The sequence below is a fragment of the Gadus macrocephalus genome, chromosome 15 (assembly GCF_031168955.1).
Source record: "Gadus macrocephalus chromosome 15, ASM3116895v1".
NCBI classification, from domain to species: Eukaryota; Metazoa; Chordata; class Actinopteri; order Gadiformes; family Gadidae; genus Gadus; species Gadus macrocephalus.
Genome location: NC_082396.1, coordinates 15,681,501 through 15,704,199, shown reverse-complemented (window position 1 = coordinate 15,704,199; position 22,699 = coordinate 15,681,501). Strand labels below are relative to the sequence as shown.

At 44.2% G+C, this 22,699-nt stretch overlaps 1 protein-coding gene and 1 long non-coding RNA gene across 3 annotated transcripts in view; one reads left to right on the top strand and one right to left on the bottom strand.

Annotated features, from left to right (window-relative positions):
• Positions 1-8,650: 8,650 nt before the first annotated feature.
• Positions 8,651-11,935, bottom strand: LOC132472750 (uncharacterized). The gene is made up of 3 exons (XR_009529172.1): positions 11,800-11,935; positions 8,890-9,134; positions 8,651-8,723 (listed from the first exon to the last, which is right to left on the bottom strand). It is a non-coding gene; the product is annotated as an uncharacterized LOC132472750 (long non-coding RNA).
• The window catches only part of oprm1 (opioid receptor, mu 1), a 41,721-nt gene continuing 30,211 nt past the window's right edge, over positions 11,190-22,699 (top strand). Inside the window, exon 1 of one of the 2 annotated variants that reach the window (XM_060072472.1) lies at positions 11,190-12,026. In XM_060072472.1, coding sequence (XP_059928455.1) covers positions 11,761-12,026 — 266 coding nt within the window. In that variant the 5' untranslated portion in view covers positions 11,190-11,760. The remainder of the gene's footprint in view (positions 12,027-22,699) is intronic. The other variant, XM_060072473.1, reaches the window with a different exon arrangement.

The window sequence follows — 22,699 nt, the reverse complement described above, 5'->3', positions numbered from 1 at the left end:
CCTAACCATAACCCTAAACCTGACCCTAACCCTTCGCACCCGGGGAACATAGGACCTGGGGAACATAGGGATGACCCCCTACCTTGCTAACATCGGGGAGGACGGCTGAAAACACGGAGCCCTGGGCCTGACGTTTGCTGAAAGGCAGGAGGTCCCACAGCTGCTTCAAGGCTTCAATACTAACTCGTCAGTCAAACAGTCATCTATGGACATCCTGTTTGGAACTCCTCAGCCTGTGAGCAGCAATCTTTCAGTTTGTGTGTGTGTGTGTGTGTGTGTGTGTGTGTGTGTGTGTGTGTGTGTGTGTGTGTGTGTGTGTGTGTGTGTGTGTGTGTGTGTGCAGTGGCGGTTTTAGGCACGGGCGAACCAGGCAGCCGCCCGGGGCAGCATATTTGTGGGGGGCGCCAAATCACATGGGGGGCACCACGAGCAGTACAAAAAAAAAACGCGCTGCGTAGCGGTTATCAATGAAGTACGACATAACATTGTGTGGGGAATAGGTATTTTGGCGCCCCCTCTGGCTGCAGGCGCACACCTGCTCGTTGAGAAGGTGCCGTGCACAGACGGAATGAAACCCCCACTGAAGTCCGTAGGTTCACCATACAACCCCCCCCCCCCCCCCCCCCCCCTTGTAGGAAGTCTTGCCCGGGGCGTAACTGGACGTAGAACCGCCACTGTGTGTGTGTGTGTGTGTGTGTGTGTGTGTGTGTGTGTGTGTGTGTGTGTGTGTGTGTGTGTGTGTGTGTGTGTGTGTGTGTGTGTGTGTGTGTGTGTGTGTGTGTGTGTGTGTGTGTGTGCATGTATATCTGTATAATTGACATTCCATTCCATTCCGGAATCTCTAATAGTTTGATATTTTATTTTATTTATCTTTTTGAATAAGAGATCTAGACAGCGAAAATAAGCATTTGTAAAGGAAACCCCTCCCAAGCACACAAGCACAGCACTGAGAAGAGCCGAGAGACAGCACGCTGAACCCTGACTGCCTTGGGGAGCGTACCTATGTTCCCCGCTGTGTGTGTGTCTGTGTGTATGCCTCTCAGTGGACTGAGAAGTTAGCAGGCTGGCTTGAATCTAGCCAACAGCATGCAGTACGAATGCTAAGCTAAAGCTTAAACAGAGGGAGGTGGGGGAATAAAGCCAAAGAAATGGGGTAATAATGAGGTTGTTAGCGGTGGAGTCGACCAGGAGAGGTGAATGCGACCCAGTTCAACCGGTGACCTACACTAATGAGAGCACAGGGGCCCGCGGTGAATGAACCGCCAGACTTTAATTGGATAGTTGGTGTGACGGGGTGCTGATTGGAATTATAATGGTTTCACAGGTGTTTTTTTGGTTCTAACAAGGGCGTCTTCAACACAGCAAGGCTGGCAAATGGCCTGCTTCACAGACAAACAAACAGTGTCTGTACTGGTGCAGAGATGGACCTGTTTTAATCACATCCATTATGGAGGTATAGGTCATATAGGCTGTAAGTGTTTTGACCTGCTTGTATCACATCCATCATGAAGGTGAAGGCTGTATTTGTTGACCAGTTTGAATCACTTCCATCATGGAGGTATAGGTCCTATATGCTGAATATGTTGACCTGCTTGTATCACTTCCATCATGGAGGTATAGGTCCTATATGCTGAATATGTTGACCTGCTTGTATCACATCCATTATGGAGGTATAGGTCCTATATGCTGAATATGTTGACCTGCTTGTATCACATCCATCATGGAGGTATAGGTCCTGTAGGCTGAATATGTTGACCTGCTTGTATCACATCCATTATGGAGGTATAGGTCCTATATGCTGAATATGTTGACCTGCTTGTATCACATCCATCATGGAGGTATAGGTCCTATATGCTGAATATGTTGACCTGCTTGTATCACATCCATCATGGAGGTATAGGTCCTGTAGGCTGAATATGTTGACCTGCGGCTGCTTGTATCACATCCATCATGGAGGTATAGGTCCTGTAGGCTGAATATGTTGACCTGCGGCTGCTTGTATCACATCCATTATGGAGGTATAGGTCCTGTAGGCTGAATATGTTGACCTGCGGCTGCTTGTATCACATCCATTATGGAGGTATAGGTCCTGTAGGCTGAATATGTTGACCTGCGGCTGCTTGTATCACATCCATTATGGAGGTATAGGTCCTGTAGGCTGAATATGTTGACCTGCGGCTGCTTGTATCACATCCATTATGGAGGTATAGGACCTGTAGGCTGAATATGTTGACCTGCTTGTATCACATCCATTATGGAGGTATAGGTCCTGTAGGCTGAATATGTTGACCTGCTTGTATCACATCCATTATGGAGGTATAGGTCCTGTAGGCTGAATATGTTGACCTGCTTGTATCACATCCATTATGGAGGCATAGGTCCTGTAGGCTGAATATGTTGACCTGCTTGTATCACATCCATTATGGAGGTATAGGTCCTGTAGGCTGAATATGTTGACCTGCTTGTATCACATCCATTATGGAGGTATAGGTCCTGTAGGCTGAATATGTTGACCTGCTCGGAACACATCCGTCATGGATGGATAAGGTGTATAGGTTGATTGTGTGTTGACCTGCTTGTGTCACATCCATCATGGAGGACTGGCTGTACATGTGCTGAACCCGGCATAGCACCTCAATGCAAATTATTGATTTCATTGGATGGTGTTGAGCTGACGCAGACGCCAGCCCCTGTATTGGAGGCTTAGTGTGAGGAGGGAGTGGAGACACAGGGTTAAAGATTAAGGCTGTGGTTAAAGTAATCACAAAGTGATTCATACATAATCCGACGTAAAAGTTAGTAATTTTAGCAGACACTTTTCTTTCCTCCAAATCGACAATCCATTCAGAAACGGATAGGGGGGTGTGAGGCTTTTTGCTCAAGGATGCCTTCAGGTATGCTGTGGACATTGTGATTTAAAGCCAGAACCTTTCGGTTGGGGGTCAACACACAATATCCCAACTGCAGACCGATAACATCCAGGACATTTAGCAGACGCTTTTATCCAAAGCAACTTACAACCACTGATATACACATTCACACACCGACAGCTGAGTCAACCAGGCAAGGCGACAGCCAGCTTGTCGGGAGCAGATAGGGTGAGGTGTCTTGCTCAGGGACACCTCGACACTCTGTTAGGAGAAGGACGATCGAACGAGCAGCCTTCCGGTTACTAGTAAACCCGCTCTACCTCCTGAGCTCAGCCGACCTACTCCTCCACAGATGACTAGTATGCTAGAAACATTTTGAAGATATTTCCAATTAATGGTGTCCTTGACCTCTTCATCTGACGTGCTGGAAGGAAGACATATCACAGGGCTGGTGAGGCACAGGGGGTGCATTAGAGGAAGGTCGTTGGATAAAGAGATTTGTGCTTGGATAAATGGGTTGCAGAAGAAAAGCCACGCTTACTCTACAGTCCTTGTGTGCATTTTTGTTTTTTGTATGTATTTTTCCCTCTCCATCATAACCACCCATTATCTTTTGTTATTGGGCTTTTATTTTTATCCCCAGTTCTTTTTTGGACAGCTCCAGCTGTGTTTTTCTAGCACTTGAACCGTGTTACTGCCGTGTGAGATGTGCGTGATTGCAGTACTGAACCAGGTCAAAGCTCCCTTTCTCTCAGTGCAGATTTTCTTTTTACATCAAATAATTGTATTAATGTGATGCAACATGTTTCCTTTGCATGACATCCTGCACACAGCACATAATACAAATAATGGATGCGCACTTTGGCAATTGAGACACACCATTTAGATCTAAATTAACTCTGCATAATTGTTGATAGCACACAAAATAGATTTTCAAGAAAACAATGTGTGTTTTCCTTAGTAAAGTACCTCCGGCATATATATTTAAGTGTTTAAATTGACCTTCTACCACGCGCTTCAACAGCACAAAGGTGTCCTTTTAATTACACTGACTTTGAGCGCATCAGAGACCTCAGTGGGATGCTCTTACTACTGCATGCACTCAGCGGCACCGCGACCGGATTCCAAATCACCTGGTTCCCATACATTCGCGCCACACTGGGGGAGTCACACCAGGCTCCAAAACAGTGGGGGGCTGTTCTGGTTATGAAGTAGCCTAAATTTATAAGAGATATATATATTAATAATTAAAATATTATTTTGCTTGGAAATCCCCCAGCCTCAAATTGTTGTATATATTAATATATGAGATGTTTGAGATGTTTACAGCCTATGGCCAACATTTACTTTTCTGTGATAAATATGCATTCCTATTTCCTGTATGTTATTAAATTATATGAATACAATATTGTTATCAACCCCTGAAATGATAGGAACGGGACCTTTTGATGAAGTGTGTTCATGTTTAGAATGGAGGCAAGCATAATTCAGGCTGCTCATGTCTTTGTAAATTGCAACTTAGAAATGTATAAACCCAGATGAAGATTCATCACATAGATAGTGCGCTTAAGTAATTTAATATTTGAATATACGATATCTTATATTATAAAATAAAATATATTCTATACTCTACGGTGAAGTGTGTATACTGTGTGTGTACTCTACGATGAAGTGTGTAAGTGAAGTGAAGTGTGTTTAACATGTGTATACTGAATAGTGAAGTGTGTATAATATGTGTATTCTGAATAGTGAAGTGTGTATAATATGTGTATACTCTAGTGGACCAGCCGTGGCTGAAATGGAATATGATTTAATTTTCACGAGCCCGCCATGTTGCACCATCATGTCTCTGCAGAAGCCCAGAAAAGCTCTAGAGACAAATCTATAAATCAATAAAAAATAGTTCTCAGAAGGAGGGGGGCACGTTATCCCCATATCTACGATCCATTTGTGATACTCTCTGTGGACAGTGAGAAAGTTTTTTTCTCTGTTAGATAACTAAAAATACTATCCAAAATATGTCTCCAAAATATGTAGACAAAATTGAATTGTTGTGATACAACTGCCCACTGTCATATCAAAAGCAACCTATAATTTAATATTCAATAATATTAAGCATTATTATTATTAGATTCATGTTCCACATTGCAAGTAACTGCTCCCGAGATGAAGGATCTGTACATATAACAGATAATAATAATTATAGGTTTATGAATGTAGTTTTCCACTATGCAATCAGAGGACTGTGTGCGAGAAACGTAAATAGGCTGTTCCTTCCTCTCCTACAACATGTTCAATGACCATTTTGAAAATTATTCAGTGAGTTGGAAAAAATCGCAACAATGGCTTGACATGAAAGCTATGACCTGATGCTGTCGTAAACATAATTTTGGAAGTCCCTACTGGCACCTTACCTAGGACAGGCCAGTACAGGTCCCGGTAATTGTTGCAAAGGGAAGGGTGAGTGGGGGGACTTAAACACCGAATTTATTTAAGGCTGGAGACCATCCTGATCACCTGACCTCAAATTCTCCTTCAGCCAATCAGCGTTATAATCCAATCAAAAGACTGGATGTATTTTCCTCCTTGGAAATCCACTAGTGCAAACGGCTGTTCTTGTTTGATAGTTGTTATTGAATCTATTTCTGAAATAACTGCACTTAGCGCTGGGTTTACTCTGCTAATGTTAACGTTGGCGCTCGTTAGAGGCTAGAGGTCCAGACTGATCCGTTTAGGGAGGCACGATGTGAGGTCACGTGATCAGCATGGTCTCCAGGCTACATTTATTGCACACAATTCATTCATTTATCTTATACACGTTCAACGGAATGCAGTCAAACCCATAGCCTCAAGCTCCAATCAGAAACGTATTCATTATTCATCGCCATGGTCACACCCAGCGCCCGACTAAAGCCCCTTCCCAGGTGCCGCCAATGCAAAGTCCTTTCTGATTCCTCAAGTGCATGCTGACCATTACACTTGTTAAATACAATGATCATGGCCAGCTTCAAATTTACTATAACAATTTACTATTGAGTGTGCGGGTATACGGAAGACAGTATTTGTCCTAAAAATTGGGCTACAATTTCAAAGTGGCTACAATTTCAAAGTAGTTGAAAATATATAGATATGACAGTGGGGGCAGCTAGGACCCCTTTCTTTCTTCCTAGTTACTACCCACCCCCGCCCCCCCGCTTCCTTGTCACCCATCAATTAAATTAAATGAATCCCTTCATGCTCGGCTAGAGCCTCCAAATGTAACATTTTGAATACCCTGATTCATATATGGCTGAGCAGCTGTCTCCGTCCCTCTCCCGAGTCATTCTAGGCCCATAAATGGTGTGTTTTTCTTGCATATTCTGACAGTGTCTATTTGAGGGATGCACCACTTCCTGTGGGGCTAGATGCACCAAATTGCTAATTGCGCACGTCCTTGAGGCCCTCTTTCATAAAAGAGGTACATACAAGACGTCTCCATCCCATTCCAAAGTCTATCTCCTGCTTAGGCAGGGGGGGAGGGGGATGGGATACACCGGGACCCCTGCTACAATTTACAATCATGACATGTGTCCTTGCTGTCACTACGGTAACAAGGCCTATAGGCGTACACACACACACACACACGCACACGCACGACCACACCCACGATGAAATGCAAATTGAAGACTAGCTAACCAATTGTCAATCAACCAAAAGTGTTAATACGGCGATCATTTTATGAAAATAACACATAGCCTGATCAGCATAGTAGGCAGTTCCTTCTACTCACACACTCAATAGTATTGTTGATAATTGAGATCATTGAAATAGATTAACCTTCATCAATTAAATAACTATTCATCTGCTCCTTGTCATGGTCTGTCTGTTTCCTTGTCTTGTTTTGGTGTGTTTCCTATTTTACTTTAGTATCTCTGACTTGTTTCTCCCCATGTCCTGTCAAGTTTCCCTCCTGTGTGATTATTGCTCCCTCCCCTAATGTGTTCCAGCTGTTACTCGTTGCGTGCCCTGTGTTTAGTATTTAAGCCCTTGTCTTTCCTTTGTTCCTTGTCGGATCATTTTAGTTTGTGGTGAGTTGTGTCCTGTGTGTTACCTGTGTTACCTGTGTTCCCGGTGTTACCTGTGTTACCCGCGTCACCCGTGTTCCTTGCCTTTTGCGTTAATAAATTATCCTTTTATTGAACTGTCTGCTATTGGGTCCTACCTGCCTGCCTGCCACCCGCTAACCGTGACACTTCTCTATTCATTATTCCTAGAAATAGTCATAGACTTTGGGTTAGATAGCTACCTGTCAATCTGTGTAACTTATTATTTAACAGCTGAATGCCCATGATAGCATGTCACAGCGCCATTTCTTTATTCTCCATTCCAATCAAGGACATTTGATTGAAGATCACATTTAATTGACAGATAAAAAGCTCAGCTGAAGTCCTCTCACACATAAGGGGTCATTGCCTCGCGGCAGCCAGGGATACTCTGATCTGTCTGGAGTCGGTATGACTCAATATGAATAAGTGAATGATTGGGACTTGAGGCGACAGGTTTGACTGCATTTCAATGGACATGTAATATGAGTAACTGTATGTCTCTAATTAACATGCGTACCGTCATTACAAAATCTGTAAATCTCACCAAATCGATTGGAGTGAAATAAAAAAACAGTCATATTGATTACTTGAGTCATTTATTAATTAAAGTTAAATTGGGTTAATTGCGGTATGGCTTCAAGAGGCGTTTTAGAAAATGTGTCTTTCCTCTAGCCGACGGAACCTCGGTTTGTCTCAATTATACTTTACTTAGAACCCATAAACACGTCAGCAACTTTAACCCCATGCTTCCGTTCGGAATATGAATGTAGGCCAACCGCATCAGTGCCCGTCCCTATCACAGGGAACCAATTATTTCAGGGGTTGTTAAGGATATCGTGTTCATGCATAAAATACAGGACATATGTGTGCATGTCAAATGAAATGAAGGCCACAGGCCGTGAACAGGGAGATATCGGTATATATACGAGCACTGGGGGCGGGGGTTTCTGAACACACATTTAGCTCAGTGTTCCGTATGTTTGAAATACGTGTTGTTTCAGTTTATAATTCGATTCAGTTTAGGCTATTTCAAAACAGAAAAGAGCCCTCATTTTATTCCCTTGAAATACCAAAAGCGCATCAAAAGTCTCACGAGCAGTTCAAACCCACTAGGTGTAGATATACACGTATCTAGAATTGCTGATACTTTTTTGGTTCAGAAACGTTGAGATTCAACGTATCCGTGGTTAGCAGAGCCGTACAAAAGGCTCCCATTTCTTCTGGCCACTGGGATGTCTTTGGGATTGTCAAAGGTGCCAGAGAAAGATGCCATGTGTCAAGCGCTGAGCGGTGGAAAGACGCACGTAACCCCTACGTCCCCTCGGGCGATTCCAACTTTGTTTGACAATATTTACCCCTGAGAAGACAAAGAGTATATACAGAGGCCGGTTGCAGCTTCCTACGCGACACAAATAACGCAGGTACAGCCTTGTGTCATCTGCACTGTGTTCAAGGCTCTCTTTGCTGCACACAGGTAACATTTTGATTAGAGCCAGACAGTAACAAACCAAGGGGGAACCCAGACGCACACTGAGTGTCTACAGGCTCACCATCAACTAGTGTTTGGGTTCAGAGAGAGAGAGAGAGAGAGAGAGAGAGAGAGAGAGAGAGTGAGAGTGAGAGAGGGACGGACGGACGGACGGACGTGTGGGTATAATTATCTAGTCGGCTGCTTTGAAGAGTGGTAGTAGCCTACCCGGTTTGCAGCAGGCACATGAACAGGGTGAATCATTCTTCTCTGGCAGAGAACTGACTGCGTGATCCGTCTCTGGGAGAGATGAAGGAACAAACACATTGCTCTTTTTAATTAGTAACATTGCTGGAAAAATTATATATTATACATTATATATATTATATATTATTTGTGAATAAAAACGTGCGACTGAAAATAATGCATCTGATTCGGGTGATGAGGTAAATATTGTCGACCTCACCGTCTTTGAAAGGGAGAATGACTGAAGACTACTCTGAGGAAATTCCCCAATGCGTTTGAACGTGCATTTGTCATTCGTATCCAACAAACTCCTCTTGCAAGGTGGTTATTCTCTAATATGTGACAGAAGTGACCGCTGTAAAACTTGGTCTGTTTAGAGGAGTTTTTGTGTCATCTTCCCTTCACTACGTTGTAGTCTTGCTCTGACCAAACATGGGAACAGTGTAACTGTCGACTCCTACAACCCTAAAAAGAAAAAAAGGAAAAAAGAACAAAAAAATTACACATTCAAAAGCAACAGAGAGGCTAACAGGACGGGTAAATATTTAGCTTGTGCATATAGATGAACGCCTTAGCACTGTATTAAGGGATCCAACAATACACTGCATAACATAAGGAGATGAGATCCGGCAAAAGAATAGCTGTGTGGGACTGCTGTTGCATCAACTGATACGTATACTGCTGACAGGGAGGGATGGGGTGAGGTGAAGGATTTAAATGAAGAAACCATTATGGCAAATTTCGGATTGATTCTTTTTTGGGTTCCAAATGAAACACTCCTTTGGATGGGAAATTTGAACTCTTGATATTTATTGGCTGCAGCAGATATACTATTCTTAAAAGTTTCCATTGATGCGTTATGCTAAATTGATGTCTGATGCATACATTGAGAAAGAACAGCTTTCCCCCAAAATTACTGAGAAAACCATAGAGAAAGGTTCCAGCTGACAATGTCAACGATGGTTACTCTGTTAGGTTGGTCACACACACACACACACACACACACACACACACACACACACACACACACACACACACACACACACACACACACACACACACACACACACACACACACACACACACACACACACACACACACACACAAACACACACACACACACACACACACACACACCTTACCTACATATGCTGTCATTCGTATACTGTCTGTAGGGAACAGTGCTCCTCTCCATGGCAACAGGAGCATTGTAAGCCTAAATGAGTCACGTAATGGGCTCATTCTCTGCAATTTCGTACAGCATCCGGACAGTGCAGCATATTATATGGCCATTCAGTTTTTTTCCAACGCTGACAGTTTTGTAGGAGAGTTTCCCCATTTCCAGACCCAGAGATCTTGTTCGACAGGATAGAGAGAGAGAGAGAGAGAGAGAGAGAGAGAGAGAGAGAGAGAGAGAGAGAGAGAGAGAGAGAGAGAGAGAGAGAGAGAGAGAGAGAGAGAGAGAGAGAGAGAGAGAGAGCACACACCACAGAGGACAGATACAGAGCGACAGGCGACGCACGAGGAGTGTCAAGTTTGTATTGACGAACGTCTCTGCGTCTACACGCTCTCCTGGCACGTAGCGTAACGACCTACGTCTACTTAGAGCCACTCTTGGCAGTGGAACGAAACAAGCGGCAACATTATCTTGATTAAAATGTATCCCTATTGGATTTCAATAAGCTTTTCCATCGCCAGGTCTACCTTCTAACAACGCAATTATGTGCCCGCGCAAACAAAAGAGAAATCTGGGCTGTAGGCGTGTGATGTCATTACCGCTTCCCGGCTCATCCCCGTTCGGTGGCTGGGGCCGAATACCTTTACAGGTGTATTGTGTGTTGTAATGTCACCCGTGTGTTCTAATGTCTCCTTTACAGGTGTATTGTGTGCTGTAGCTAATGCGCGCGCAGCATGGTGGGGCGAGCTAATGGGACGATGAGAATACCAAGGCCGTGTTCCAATACCCGTACTGTCCGTACTGCGTACTCAAAATTTGAGTACGCAGTACGTTCCAATTCAGATCCGGCGAAAAGAAGTATACTTCAAGGACCCGGATGCCGTACTCAAAATGGGCTAATCGTGAAGTGTGGATCGAAGGACACTCTCCGTACTCAACGGCAGCCATCTTAGCTACGTAGCGGAAGAGGCGGAGCCAGGCTGAGCCAAAGTCGGCGCATTTTCCACATAGCATAGCCTGCATTAATAGAGTCATTTTGTAGTTTTTATAGTTTCTATAGCTTTTTATAGCTGCTAGGCGTAAAGAGTTCACCGTTCAAAGCGGGATGTTTATTGCGGGGGGGGGGGGGGGGGGGGGGGGGGGGGGGGGGCGGCGGCAGTCGTGATCGTAATTTCCGGTAAGTGCACCACGGAGTACTCGATTTGGAACAGCACTCGCATCTGAAAAATCACCGTACTCAAGTGAGTACGGATAGTGCAGATAGTGTACTTCCTTTAAGTATACTCATGGAAGTACGGGTATTGGAACACGGCACAGGAGTCCTTCCAGTCATATCTCCTCCAATGTCTGCTTGTATTGATTATGGACATGGGACGGAAGGTGAACACGCATGACATTCGTTTACCATTAATATCAGGTCTACATTTACTTCACTGTCCAAAAGTGGATTACAAATTAGGTTGAAAAAACAACAACCCATTCAATAAATATTAGAGCCCTCAGCCGCGGTTCGTTAAGGGTGCGTCAGGTAATGTCAATCCGTGGAGATGGAAAAGGGGAAAGGGATAGGGAAGGAAGGGAGGCAGGAAGGACGGAAGGAAGGAAGGAGGAGAGGAAGGAAATAACTCTCCGGTGTCGCCTGTCTCCCGTCAGCTCGCGCTACTGTGCGGAAGGCTGGTCGCGAGCCTCCGTCTCCAGCAGCGTAGCGCACGCCGAGTGCTGCTCGACAGAGAGAGTGCGCGTGCACCATCCGCTTGTCACTACGCTCAAGCGCACGAGACATTTCTGTGCGCGTTTTTAGGCGACGACTACGGGAGTTTAAAGGATTGCCGCGCGGTGAACGGCAGCTGTTTTGTTTGACTCCATATATATATTTCCCCACGCGCGTTTGACCGTTCCGCGGTACACGGGCCATGGAGAACACAGTCAGAAACAGTTCTGATTTTGTTTACCTGAGTCGGTTCTCCGGTCCCGCCATGCTGTTCAACAGCACGATGTGTCGGAACCAGACGGACGGTAACAACACCTCGCGGTGTGAGCCGGACCGCGCAGCGACCGGCAACTTCGACGGCGGCGACACAACTCCGGTGATCATCGCGATTGTCATCACCGCGCTCTACTCCATCGTGTGTGTTGTCGGGCTGGTGGGCAACGTGTTGGTCATGTATGTCATCATTAGGTAAGTCAAACAGTAACACACGTGTGTGTGTGTGTGTGTGTGTGTGTGTGTGTGTGTGTGTGTGTGTGTGTGTGTGTGTGTGTGTGTGTGTGTGTGTGTGTGTGTGTGTGTGTGTGTGTGTGTGTGTGTGTGTGTGTGTGTGTGTGTGTGTGTGTGTGTGTGTGTGTGTGTGTGTGTGTGTGTATGCGTGTTGGAGCATGGTTTGTTTCATGCTTAAGTGTCCTTTCGTGATTTCAGCACCCTGAGCGCGCGTGTCGATTGGTATAGGGTCTCCTGTTGCGCGCGAGCGCATGCATGTGACCACGCACGCACAGACACACACACACACACACACACACACACACACACACACACACACACACACACACACACACACACACACACACACACACACACACACACACAGACACGCAAACACACACATACAAAGACCAAAGTGTCGTTGACTTTGAGCTAGAAGCAACCTGTTGCTGCGTTTTCTTGGTATGGTTGAATTTCCAAGGCATGTTTCATTTGGGCTTTATGATAGGCTGTATGTTAACAGCGCTCGCTCAAAAGTCAACTGCCCATCAAAACAACCTCTCTCTCATATTGCAAGTGCTCCCCGCCCCAACATCCCCAGGGCTCTGCCTCGTCCACGCGCAAAAATCGATGGGCCTAAATAACACGTGTATCTTCTCACTAAAATGGAAGGAGTCTCGGTATGTATGTATGGCCTTCGTTTTTCTCGACATCACAATTGTCTGGGGTATTGCTGAGGACCCAAGGAAACGCAGTGTCGAGTTTGAGGTTGTTAGGAGAAGCAGTTGAGGAAAAGGTAGAAACGCAGCAGTACCGGAGGCCGGGGGCCTCTACGAATTCTCTTTTTTGCATAGGAAATTTCTATGGAGATTACCCGAAAGTGCTTGGAGGAAAGTAATTCGAATTTTAAAAATGCTTAGGAAAGGAGCCTCGATGCTTCATTTAACTCTCCTTTAGCATAGGTTACTCCTGTGCAAACTTTTCGAAAGGAAAGGAGATAGTGGTATCCAATAATCCTTTACGGCGGCAATATTTAAAGCAGAATGCCACCGACGAAGTTTACCGACTATACGAAGACGCATGAGAGACGCGGTAAAGCAGAAGTATAGAAGAGAAGAAAATACAATTGATAATATTCGATAACAATTCCAGAAACATATTATTTGAATCGAAATGAAATCATTTATTTTTGGTTATTAAGCACACACAATATACACCGTAAGAAAATAAAGTGCCGACTTCACATTTAAGAAAAACTGGGGGCAGTTCATTTCACAACATATTTATGTCAGGATAGGCCTACCAGGCTCCAAGTCGTCACATATCTCAATCAGACAAAACAACTATAACCACATTGGCATAGCAATCGCACCGTGTGTAGCTGCTACTAGCTGCAATCTATATATACAATGCATACTAGCTGGAGCACCAACCAGAATCAGATCACAATCGCTTAGGACCGTGGGTAACCTTTGGCCAGGTCATCACGTGATTCACGAGCAAACAGAACCAGCAGCAAAGTTTACGTAAACCAATTTCTTACCTTATGTGGCCCTCCACATGCAGGCTAGATGATGTATCCATATCGTTATCCAGTGTCACAAACATGCTTTTTATAGGAAGCAAAAGGACCGGCTATTTTCTGAATAAAAATGACAATTTTGGCTCTCTGTCTTGAAACTTCTCCAGTGCGTTCACACCAAACGCAACGGGATGACAAGATCCCATACAAAGTGAACGTATAGACGCGTATCGTGCAATTTTTTTTTGATTTGTCGCGCCACACTTACGCCGTGCGCAGGCGAGTGCGTTCACGAGGATTTGTGGCGCGACAAATTCGCTCGAGTTGAAATATTTCAACTTTGACACGAATTTCGCGTGATGACAGCCAATCAGCGTTCAACAGCGTGGCCACTGAGTGACATGTGTAACGTAACAGCCAATCAGCGTTCAACCGTCAAACTCAGTGCAGTGCAGTCCGGGGTGAACTGCAGCATGGAGGAGAAAGTGATTGTTGCCGTATGCGACTCTCGGAGCTCTATATATAATAGTATATAATATAATATAATTGTATATATAATATCACGGCCAAAAGCTCTGTGCGCCTCCGGATGGCCGTAGCGCGGGGAGCTCATAGGGATTGGGATTCTCGGGAGTCGGGGTTTGTTCACCGGCGTTGCTATGGGTTCCGGTCTTGTGTGTTCCAACGGTTTATTAGGTAGGCCTATCTAATAAATGATGTCTTAGTGCGCGCCTATCGCATGATTTTAGACTCAACGATTTCGGTTGAGTATGTGGGGATTTTTTCAGTCGCAATTGGTTTGCACATTTTTAAAAGTGGTGGGGACAAAATTCGTGGACATGTCCCCCCCGTCCCCCCCATAATCGACGCCTATGAAAAGGACACATGGATCAAAAGAGCGCTTGAAATAGACAAACTTCTGAAAACTGTAGTTCCACCGTAGAGACGCTAGAGGTCAGCAATACTCCCCGTCGCGCAATGACGTCTGTAAGAAAAAGTGGAGTCAAATTTATTTTAAACAGCGCTGTCTTTTCCTATGTTCGAAAGGAAGCACCCTTTAATCTCTCCTTGACCCAATGACGTTATCCACAAAGGTTAAGGAAAGGAGGCATAAAGGTTAGGAGATTTGGCTATTCGTAGAGGCCCCGGGTCCATCAATGTGGTTCCGGAAGGAAAAATCTCATTAATTTTCTCAGGTTTTGATTAAAAGCCAAAATGTCTGACCCTAACCCATCCAAAGTATACTTACAACGCGCCTTTATATTGTCAAACGATGGTGTATGCTCCTGTAGAAGCCACAAGTGAAAGAGGTGAACTTTTCTAGTAATAGAGTTGCAAAGTCACGCCCCTTCCGGTAGAGCCCATGGGACCTATGAGATCGTAAAATATGAATGGGTTTCAATGGAGAGAAAGAAATTATCTTCTGGTCCCAGTCTTTATATGCCCCGGATTACACATACGTTGTTTGTGGATTAAAATGATGATTGTAGAGAAAACGCAATGAGAAAGACTACATGTCTCGTATGTGACGTCACGCTCCCTACAACTGGCGTGGACAAGACCGACAATCTCCCCATCGGCATAATTAAAACTCTCCATATGCCCCGACTTACAATGGTTTTTACCTCTTTCGATGCTTTTATCCTCCCCTTGGAAAAAATCGGTGGAGCAGAGAGATCGCCATGTCTGTTCCAGAGTGTTGGTGACGTATATCATTCACGTCGAGAGCAGCGAGGTGCTGTGGTTCACAAAGCAGCCTCACACAAAACCTAACATTATCAAATTTCTTCGCGATTCTTTTTTGTTTTCTTTGCATGAAAAATTATAATTTAAGTCCACAAACAAAATATGTGTAATCCAGGGCATATAAAGACTGGGACCAGAAATACTTTCTCTCCATTGAAACCCATTCTGAAAGACGGCATACCCATGTAGCAAATTACTAAGCAATAAAATGTATACAAAATCGGTCTGGCACGTTTTTATGAAGAAAACGTTTCCAAAAAGCATCGGACATATGACCCACAACGTGACATGACATGGCAAAGCTAACAACATAAACAAGAGGAGCTAGGAAAGGAAATTAAATGCGTGTTTAAGTTCAGAAGGGCCAAACGTGTGGCTACACACAGCACTACAAAAGCCGTCAAGATTGAAAAAGAAAAAAATATTTGTTGCACAGCTGAACGCTGTATCACATCATGAGCTGGCTGTTCTCAATTCACAACATGCATTCCATCAAAACTAGCCTACATCAGGCATTCTGACCAAAACTCATGCACTCCCCCCCACAAATATTCAAGAATTCAAGCAAAGCAAGAATGACCAAAAGTCACTTTGTGTCAACAAGAGACTGACTCCACCGACTATCAATTGCAAGTTAAAACAGCCGACCACTTGAGTGCAAAAAACACAGAAGACCTCGCCACAGCACCAGCAAATCGTAAGCAATAAATATTGCGTCTTACCTTTATTTATGTGGCAGTGGTCTGCAGATGCATCCCATGGTGTAGCCCACCACATCCATTTAGTTCAACAGGTTATCGTTCTGATACTGTCCATGGTACTAGCAACCTGCTCTGGTGCTTTTTACCTATGTATTCAGGCTAAAGTGGCTTGATTGTCTGATGCCTCATCATCCCAGCCAAAGAGTATTGGTATTATTAGTAATGGCTACTTGCCAAATCGAAAAAATTACTTCCCACAGTGTGTCTTTTTCCAATGTATTTGTTATCATTTGTAGCGTTGATCAGCAGAGAAATAGTTCGCCAAAGTCGTTGACGTCGCTTAACAACCGAATACGCTGGGGTTGATAAGTTACCAGACTGCAGAGTGATACAGATGAAGTGAATCATAGGCAAAAAAATAACACTTTCCTTGACAGCGGTCAAATATGCTGGACGTGGGCATTTCACTGCATTGAGAAGAGCCGTGTAATAAACAAAAATAATTGACAGCTGAACGTTAGGAAGGCCCATGCAAGTGAATGGAGCAGTCTACAGCATTGAGAAGAGCCGTGTAATAAGTAAGGGATAATGTATAGAACGCCGGTCATTATCGGGAAAATTTACAGGGCGAACAGGACACCGACGCACAGCGAAGGTGTCTTGCTTCGCCCTGAAGGGGATTATTTTCGATAATGAATGGCGACGTTCTATACATTATCCCGCCTGTTACACGGCTACTTGCCAAAACGAAAAAATAACTTCACATAGTGTGTCTTTTTACATTTTATTTGTTACCAGCATTCGTAGTGTTGATCAGCAGAGAAATAGTCTGCGCCGAAGACGTTGACGTCGCTTAGCAACCAAAGACGCTGGGGTTGAAAAGTTACCGGACTACGTGAGGAGTGATACCAAAGACGTTATTAGAGGCAAAAAGTCCTCTGTTTTCCTTGACAGCGCAATGGTGAATTATCAAAAATAATTCACCAGCGGAAGTTGTGAAGAGCCCATGCAAGTGAACGGAGCGTTCCACGGCCTTGAGAAGACCCGTGTCCTAATCCATAATTATTGAACTCTACTTTTTTATTTATTTTTTTACAAGTGGTGGGTACAAAAATAATCTTGACGAAATTGGGGGGGGGGGGGTCGAAATTAATGGGGGTCTCAAAGGATGCATACGCTTCAACCTGTGGCTCCAGCCCTACAGGAAATGACTCAGCAAGTGCTCCATCTCGTTGCACCTCACTCAGCGGCTCGCTTGCAAGATTTTGGCCTGAAGTTCTTCCCAGACCTACACCCTAGCAATCCAACATGCATATCTGAGAATCAGGCCTCTCTTTAATAATGACAAAGAGTTCTGAGAGAAATACACATGAACTTTTTGTTATCTCATAAGCGGCGTGGTGCCGGCTCCTTTTGACCTTTTGACCCCAGACTTCAAAAACGTGGCCACAGGCCAGCTGTGTCTACACACCTTCAAGCCACAAATGTACACCTCCATCCCACAAAAAATGGGGACAAGAAACTAACCTCTGTCTTATGTACATTTACTGTACTGTTGGAGGTCACGCCCCTTTTCCGGCCTTTTCGAGATAGCTAGGGATGCTAAAATGTTTACACACATATCCCGGGGCCCCGAGAACGACATATCCGAGATTTGGAGTTCTAGCACTTAGAGAAAAAATTGGCTTTGTCATTTGGACAAAGCCCCTTTTTTTTTACTTCATTTAATTCTTCATTATTTAGGCGTTACAGAACTTTCATGGCCATGAATAAATAATACGAACTACAGTTTACTTTAATTTGTTTGTTCTTGAATTGACGTAGAATGGGAGCAAAGACTGGGAAATGCGTTTATCCAATAAACAGCTTGCAGGTCAAGTCCATTTTCGGAAATGTAGGGGGATATATTAGCAGCCCTACGTCTAATGGCATGGCCCTAAAGACGCGTCAGACAGAGAAGGCGAGCAAGTTCGTAGTTGCTTGCTTTTGCTTGTTGTGACACTCATGGAAGGCAAGAAGAGAAAAGAGAAAGGAGGGGCTGAAAAGGCCAGAATAAAGAAGAAGCGGATGCTGGATGGAGATGCATCTAAGTGCTCAAGTCAGGCATTAAAGAGTTGTGCAGGTGAATTAGCCAGAGCTCCACCATTGACGTTATTGCTAGGCGGGAGCTAGCACAAGCTGCTAGTCAAATGTGTATGTGCTGGCTGGTATATTTCAGACGAATTAATGACTTAGCTGATCTTTCTCTTTTAGTGGATGGAGAATATGTTAACAGATTTGGAACATGTAGTAGTAGTCGTGTAGTCGTGTCAACACATTACACCGGTATTACCGAGCATAAATGGTATAAACTTTGAAACTCAAGGTCAACCGCCATCTTCTCCGTCAACTCTCCTCTCACACTCGTTGACAGCGTCTTATAACGTTCTATATATAATAGTATAATATAATTGTATAGATAATATCACGGCCAAAAGCTCTGTGCGCCTCCGGATGGCTGTAGTGCGGGGAGCACTACGGCCATCCGGAATGCTTTTGTTTACCGGCGTTGCTATGGTTACCGGTCTTGTAAGGAAGTGCGCCAATTCTCGGAGCGCCAATTCTGTTCCGCACAGAGCAGAACTGTGACCTATTTTACCCATTTTTATTTTCTTAATTATAATTATATCATTCTTTTTTACAGATTTTTTTTTTATTACTGAAAAAATAAATAAATAAACGGTGTTGCGGGGGGGGGGGGGGGGCCGGACCGGGGAGGATTCTCCCGGTGGCTATTAGTGCCCCACTCCGTCCCTGCTGAAAGCGCCCAGGTGAGAGGAAGAGTTTCCCGAAAATCTACATAGTTTTTTGTGCTGTGATTCGTGTCAGGTTGCGCTATAGGAGTCATTAATAAGAAATTAAGACCAGAAAAGTAGTATAATAGGTCCTCTTTAATAAATACTTGACTAGGTTATTTATCTATCTAGGCTATTAGTCAACAATTATATTATTGGGGAATATTGGGGAATAGCCCCCGAGACTGAAGGTTTATTTATTGTTATCAGCTGACATTTTGCGATGAAAACAATATCGAGTTTGAGATGTCAATCATGGGATATTGCCCAATATCCCGAGATAGCGAACCAATCAAATTGCGCCATCTTAGGAGGTTCACGTGTAGCATACTAACTTTATCAGGGCTCCAGACTAACTTTTTCCTTGGGTGCACTGGTGCGTCAAATTTTTTAATTTGGGTGCACCAGCGCGTATTTATGGTGCACCCAAGTTGTGAGTTGTTGAGGGGAGGGGGTGGGGGGGGGGGGGGGGGGGGCGTTGGACCGTGAAAAAAAAAAAATTATATACCAGATACATTTTCAGTCGCACCAAATGAAATATTTGGTTGCACTACCCCGAATTCTAGGCGCATGTGCGCCCAAATTAGGCGCACTCTGGAGCCCTGTATATATAATATCTATGTATCTTTATAATCTGCTGAGCACTCTCTTACTAGTCTCTACTCTCAAGGGTCTCAATGCGGCTTTGGTCCGTGTCTCCCCAACGTGACGTCATGCAATGCATTCTGGGGGAAATGAGAATCAATAGCAAACCGCTAAAATAGTACCTACTTTTTCGTATAACATCCGTTTTGTGATACCTAACAACATTAAATACAATAAATAACAGTTTAAATCTTAAATACCAACGAGCAAATTGCATAAATTCGTTGGAAAATAAACCCTGCAACACGGCCTTTAAGCAGTAGTAGCATTAGAAAATAATGAACTTACTGTAACAGCTGCTGCAGGTGTGGGTACCGGATTGACTCGGCTGCCAGATCGACTCGGGGTCCTGCGCTTACAGATGACGTATCGACACTTGACGTATCGACGCAAGCCAACGGACAAAACCCGGAAGGGTTGTTTATAAACGGGTCTCAATCATGGACTTAAAAAGAAGGCTCAATCCGTTTTGGTTTTGATTTCATTGAACGCAGCCCGTTCTTTCGCACAAAAAAAAGACATTGGAAACACGTCTAAAAGCACTGATGAATGCATATGTAACCCAGTTCCTGTTAGGGACTCTTATTCTGAAGGGGGAGAACGGAAGTGTCTGCGTGTGGGTCGCTGTTTTGACTGTGTTGGGAGCGCTGGAAATAAAGTGGATCGCCCCGTTCAGTGAATGGAGTTAACCGATTCTTCTTTTATATATAACCCAAGTATAGGCAACAATAATTTGTACATTCGATTATTATTCATAGATTAGAAAACAAAAGGAGATCGTTAATACTTGGGAATAACATGGGAATGAATGAAATGCGCATGCGCATCTAAAAGACAGGGTTTACAGGAAGTGCGTCATTATTGCGCATCTAGGCCCCCCAGTCGATCTGGCAGCCGAGTCAATCTGACACCAACACAGGCATAGACTAAAAGTTAATCAACAACTGTCCGTTTTGTTCTGTATCCGTGTTAAATTAACCACTGGTAGTCAACGGCTTTATTGTTTGTTAGCAAAACATATAATTGCGGATGTGGCCCAGACACACATAGTCAGGGGCACCAAGAGTGTGTGTGTGTGTGTGTGTGTGTGTGTGTGTGTGTGTGTGTGTGTGTGTGTGTGTGTGTGTGTGTGTGTGTGTGTGTGTGTGTGTGTGTGTGTGTGTGTGTGTGTGTGTGTGTGTGTGTGTGTGTGTGTGTGTGTGTGTGTGCGCGTTACTGTTTATGTTGGTTTGTGTCAATGGATGGATGGGAGACATTGTTAAAGTTCCTGACTAGAAAAGGGCCATAAAATGCAATCCACCAGCACAGGCGCAGCGAGAGGCCAGCGAGAATTTCCTCTTCGGTCGCTGTTGTCGATTTGTCGTCTCGGTTGTCAGTAAAGAGCTAGCCAGAGCCAAAGCATGAAGATACGCTTGTGTGCACATCGCTGGGACTTCCACAGGGGGTAATTGAGTATCGATGACAGATGGGCTGTCAAATAAGCAGATTCAGAGTTGACAAAGGAGAACGATTGAGTGAGGAAGGGGCTATAGAAACAAGAAAGACTAAACGGCTTTCACGCTATCCTGCTGCTTTACCCTGTCTGAAAGCTTTCATATAGCTCAATTCTGAACACATCTCTGGTGCAAAACATTGACCAGTGCTTGTGAATCTCACAGCTATATATTTGTGCACCTATTCTATAAATATATCTTCCTTTCCAAACAACCCATCTTACAACATATTTTTGGGGGAGATAATGTGGACATGCACTATGAATAATGTAGGTGTGTTTCACTTTGGCCTTCGGCATCACGTCTCTGTGATAAGAACGATCTCCCTCTGAAGATGCTGTTCTCGGCAGGAGGCTGAGGGTCCACAACAGGGGCCATCGTTGTAAAAAGAGAGGCCACTGCGTCCAGTGCAGCCCCATCCCATAGAGGGGCCCTCCCCATCATGACAACAGACATGATGCACATAAAATAAGAACATCTAATAGTTTGATCATCTTGGGGATTAGAACTCCCCATTTCCGAGGCTCCCTGCGTGAACCCATTGTACTCTAAAAAGATTATTTGGAAATTGGCCGCATTCGATTTGAGGAGACGCTTCAGAGTTCCACCTCTACTGTTCTCTACCTCATCTCCCAAAGGTCATTTTGACGAGATGTCTTGAGAGAAAAAGACAACTGTATTGTGACGTGCTTATGTGTCTTGATTGCATTACCCATGATCGATGTTGTGTCCATAGAAGCATTAGAAAGGGGTTAAAATACAATTCTAGATAAATCTATAATAACGTTATACATCAGCAATAATGTCTCAGGTTTAAAGGCAACAACCAGGTAATCCGTTGGAGTGAGCGATGACATGGAGTAGAACGCTTCCTTTTTAAAGACACTTACGAGCGGGAAAAATAAAGATGAAAAAATGGTTGTTTTATGTGAGAAAGGGAGGGTGGTTGGGGAGAGAGGAGGGCAGAGAGAATGGTGTTGATGTCCAACCGATACCCGAGGGTTGGACATTCCCGTGCGACCAGCATTTCTCTGACAATCCCTTGATTATCTCCTTAACAGCTGAAAGCAAATCAATGACGCGTGGAGGGTGTTTGTATGTGCATCACTTCATCAACCTGAACAGAACGAAGGACACTACTTAGCGCTGGGGTATGGAACCCAGGGCTGGCAGAGTCCCTGTGGGTTGAAGACAGATTTGTTATTTCAAGTAATTATAAAAGATATCCAATCGTTTTTTTTATCCTCTGTCATCTTCGAGCCTACATAGTGAGTTAATTTGCAAATCGAAGGTAATGCATGCATGCGTAATTAAAGCGTCACCGATAGCGCCTGGGCCCAGAAATCCCTGCTCTTTGAAATACGGTACATGATCCAAGCCAGCTTAATCTATCATGGAGTATTCATATTCCATGGAGCACCGGTTCCCAAACCAACACACGTTGAAAGCTAATTCGCCGTTGGAATGGATGAAATACAGCATTTTATGCTCTGTGATGTGTTTGAAGTAGATTGGTTTGACTGGTGCACTTGACAAGGGCAGGGCCATGGCTTTTGATGGTTTGCCTGGCCATTAATGCTCATCATGTATTCTCTGGTATTTCAGTATTTCAACCACAGCCATTATTGATATTTTTTTGCCAAGCCCTTCTTCACCTGAACATTTTTCTTGGAATCCCATTTGGCACACATGCAGTGATGTTGGGATGTGT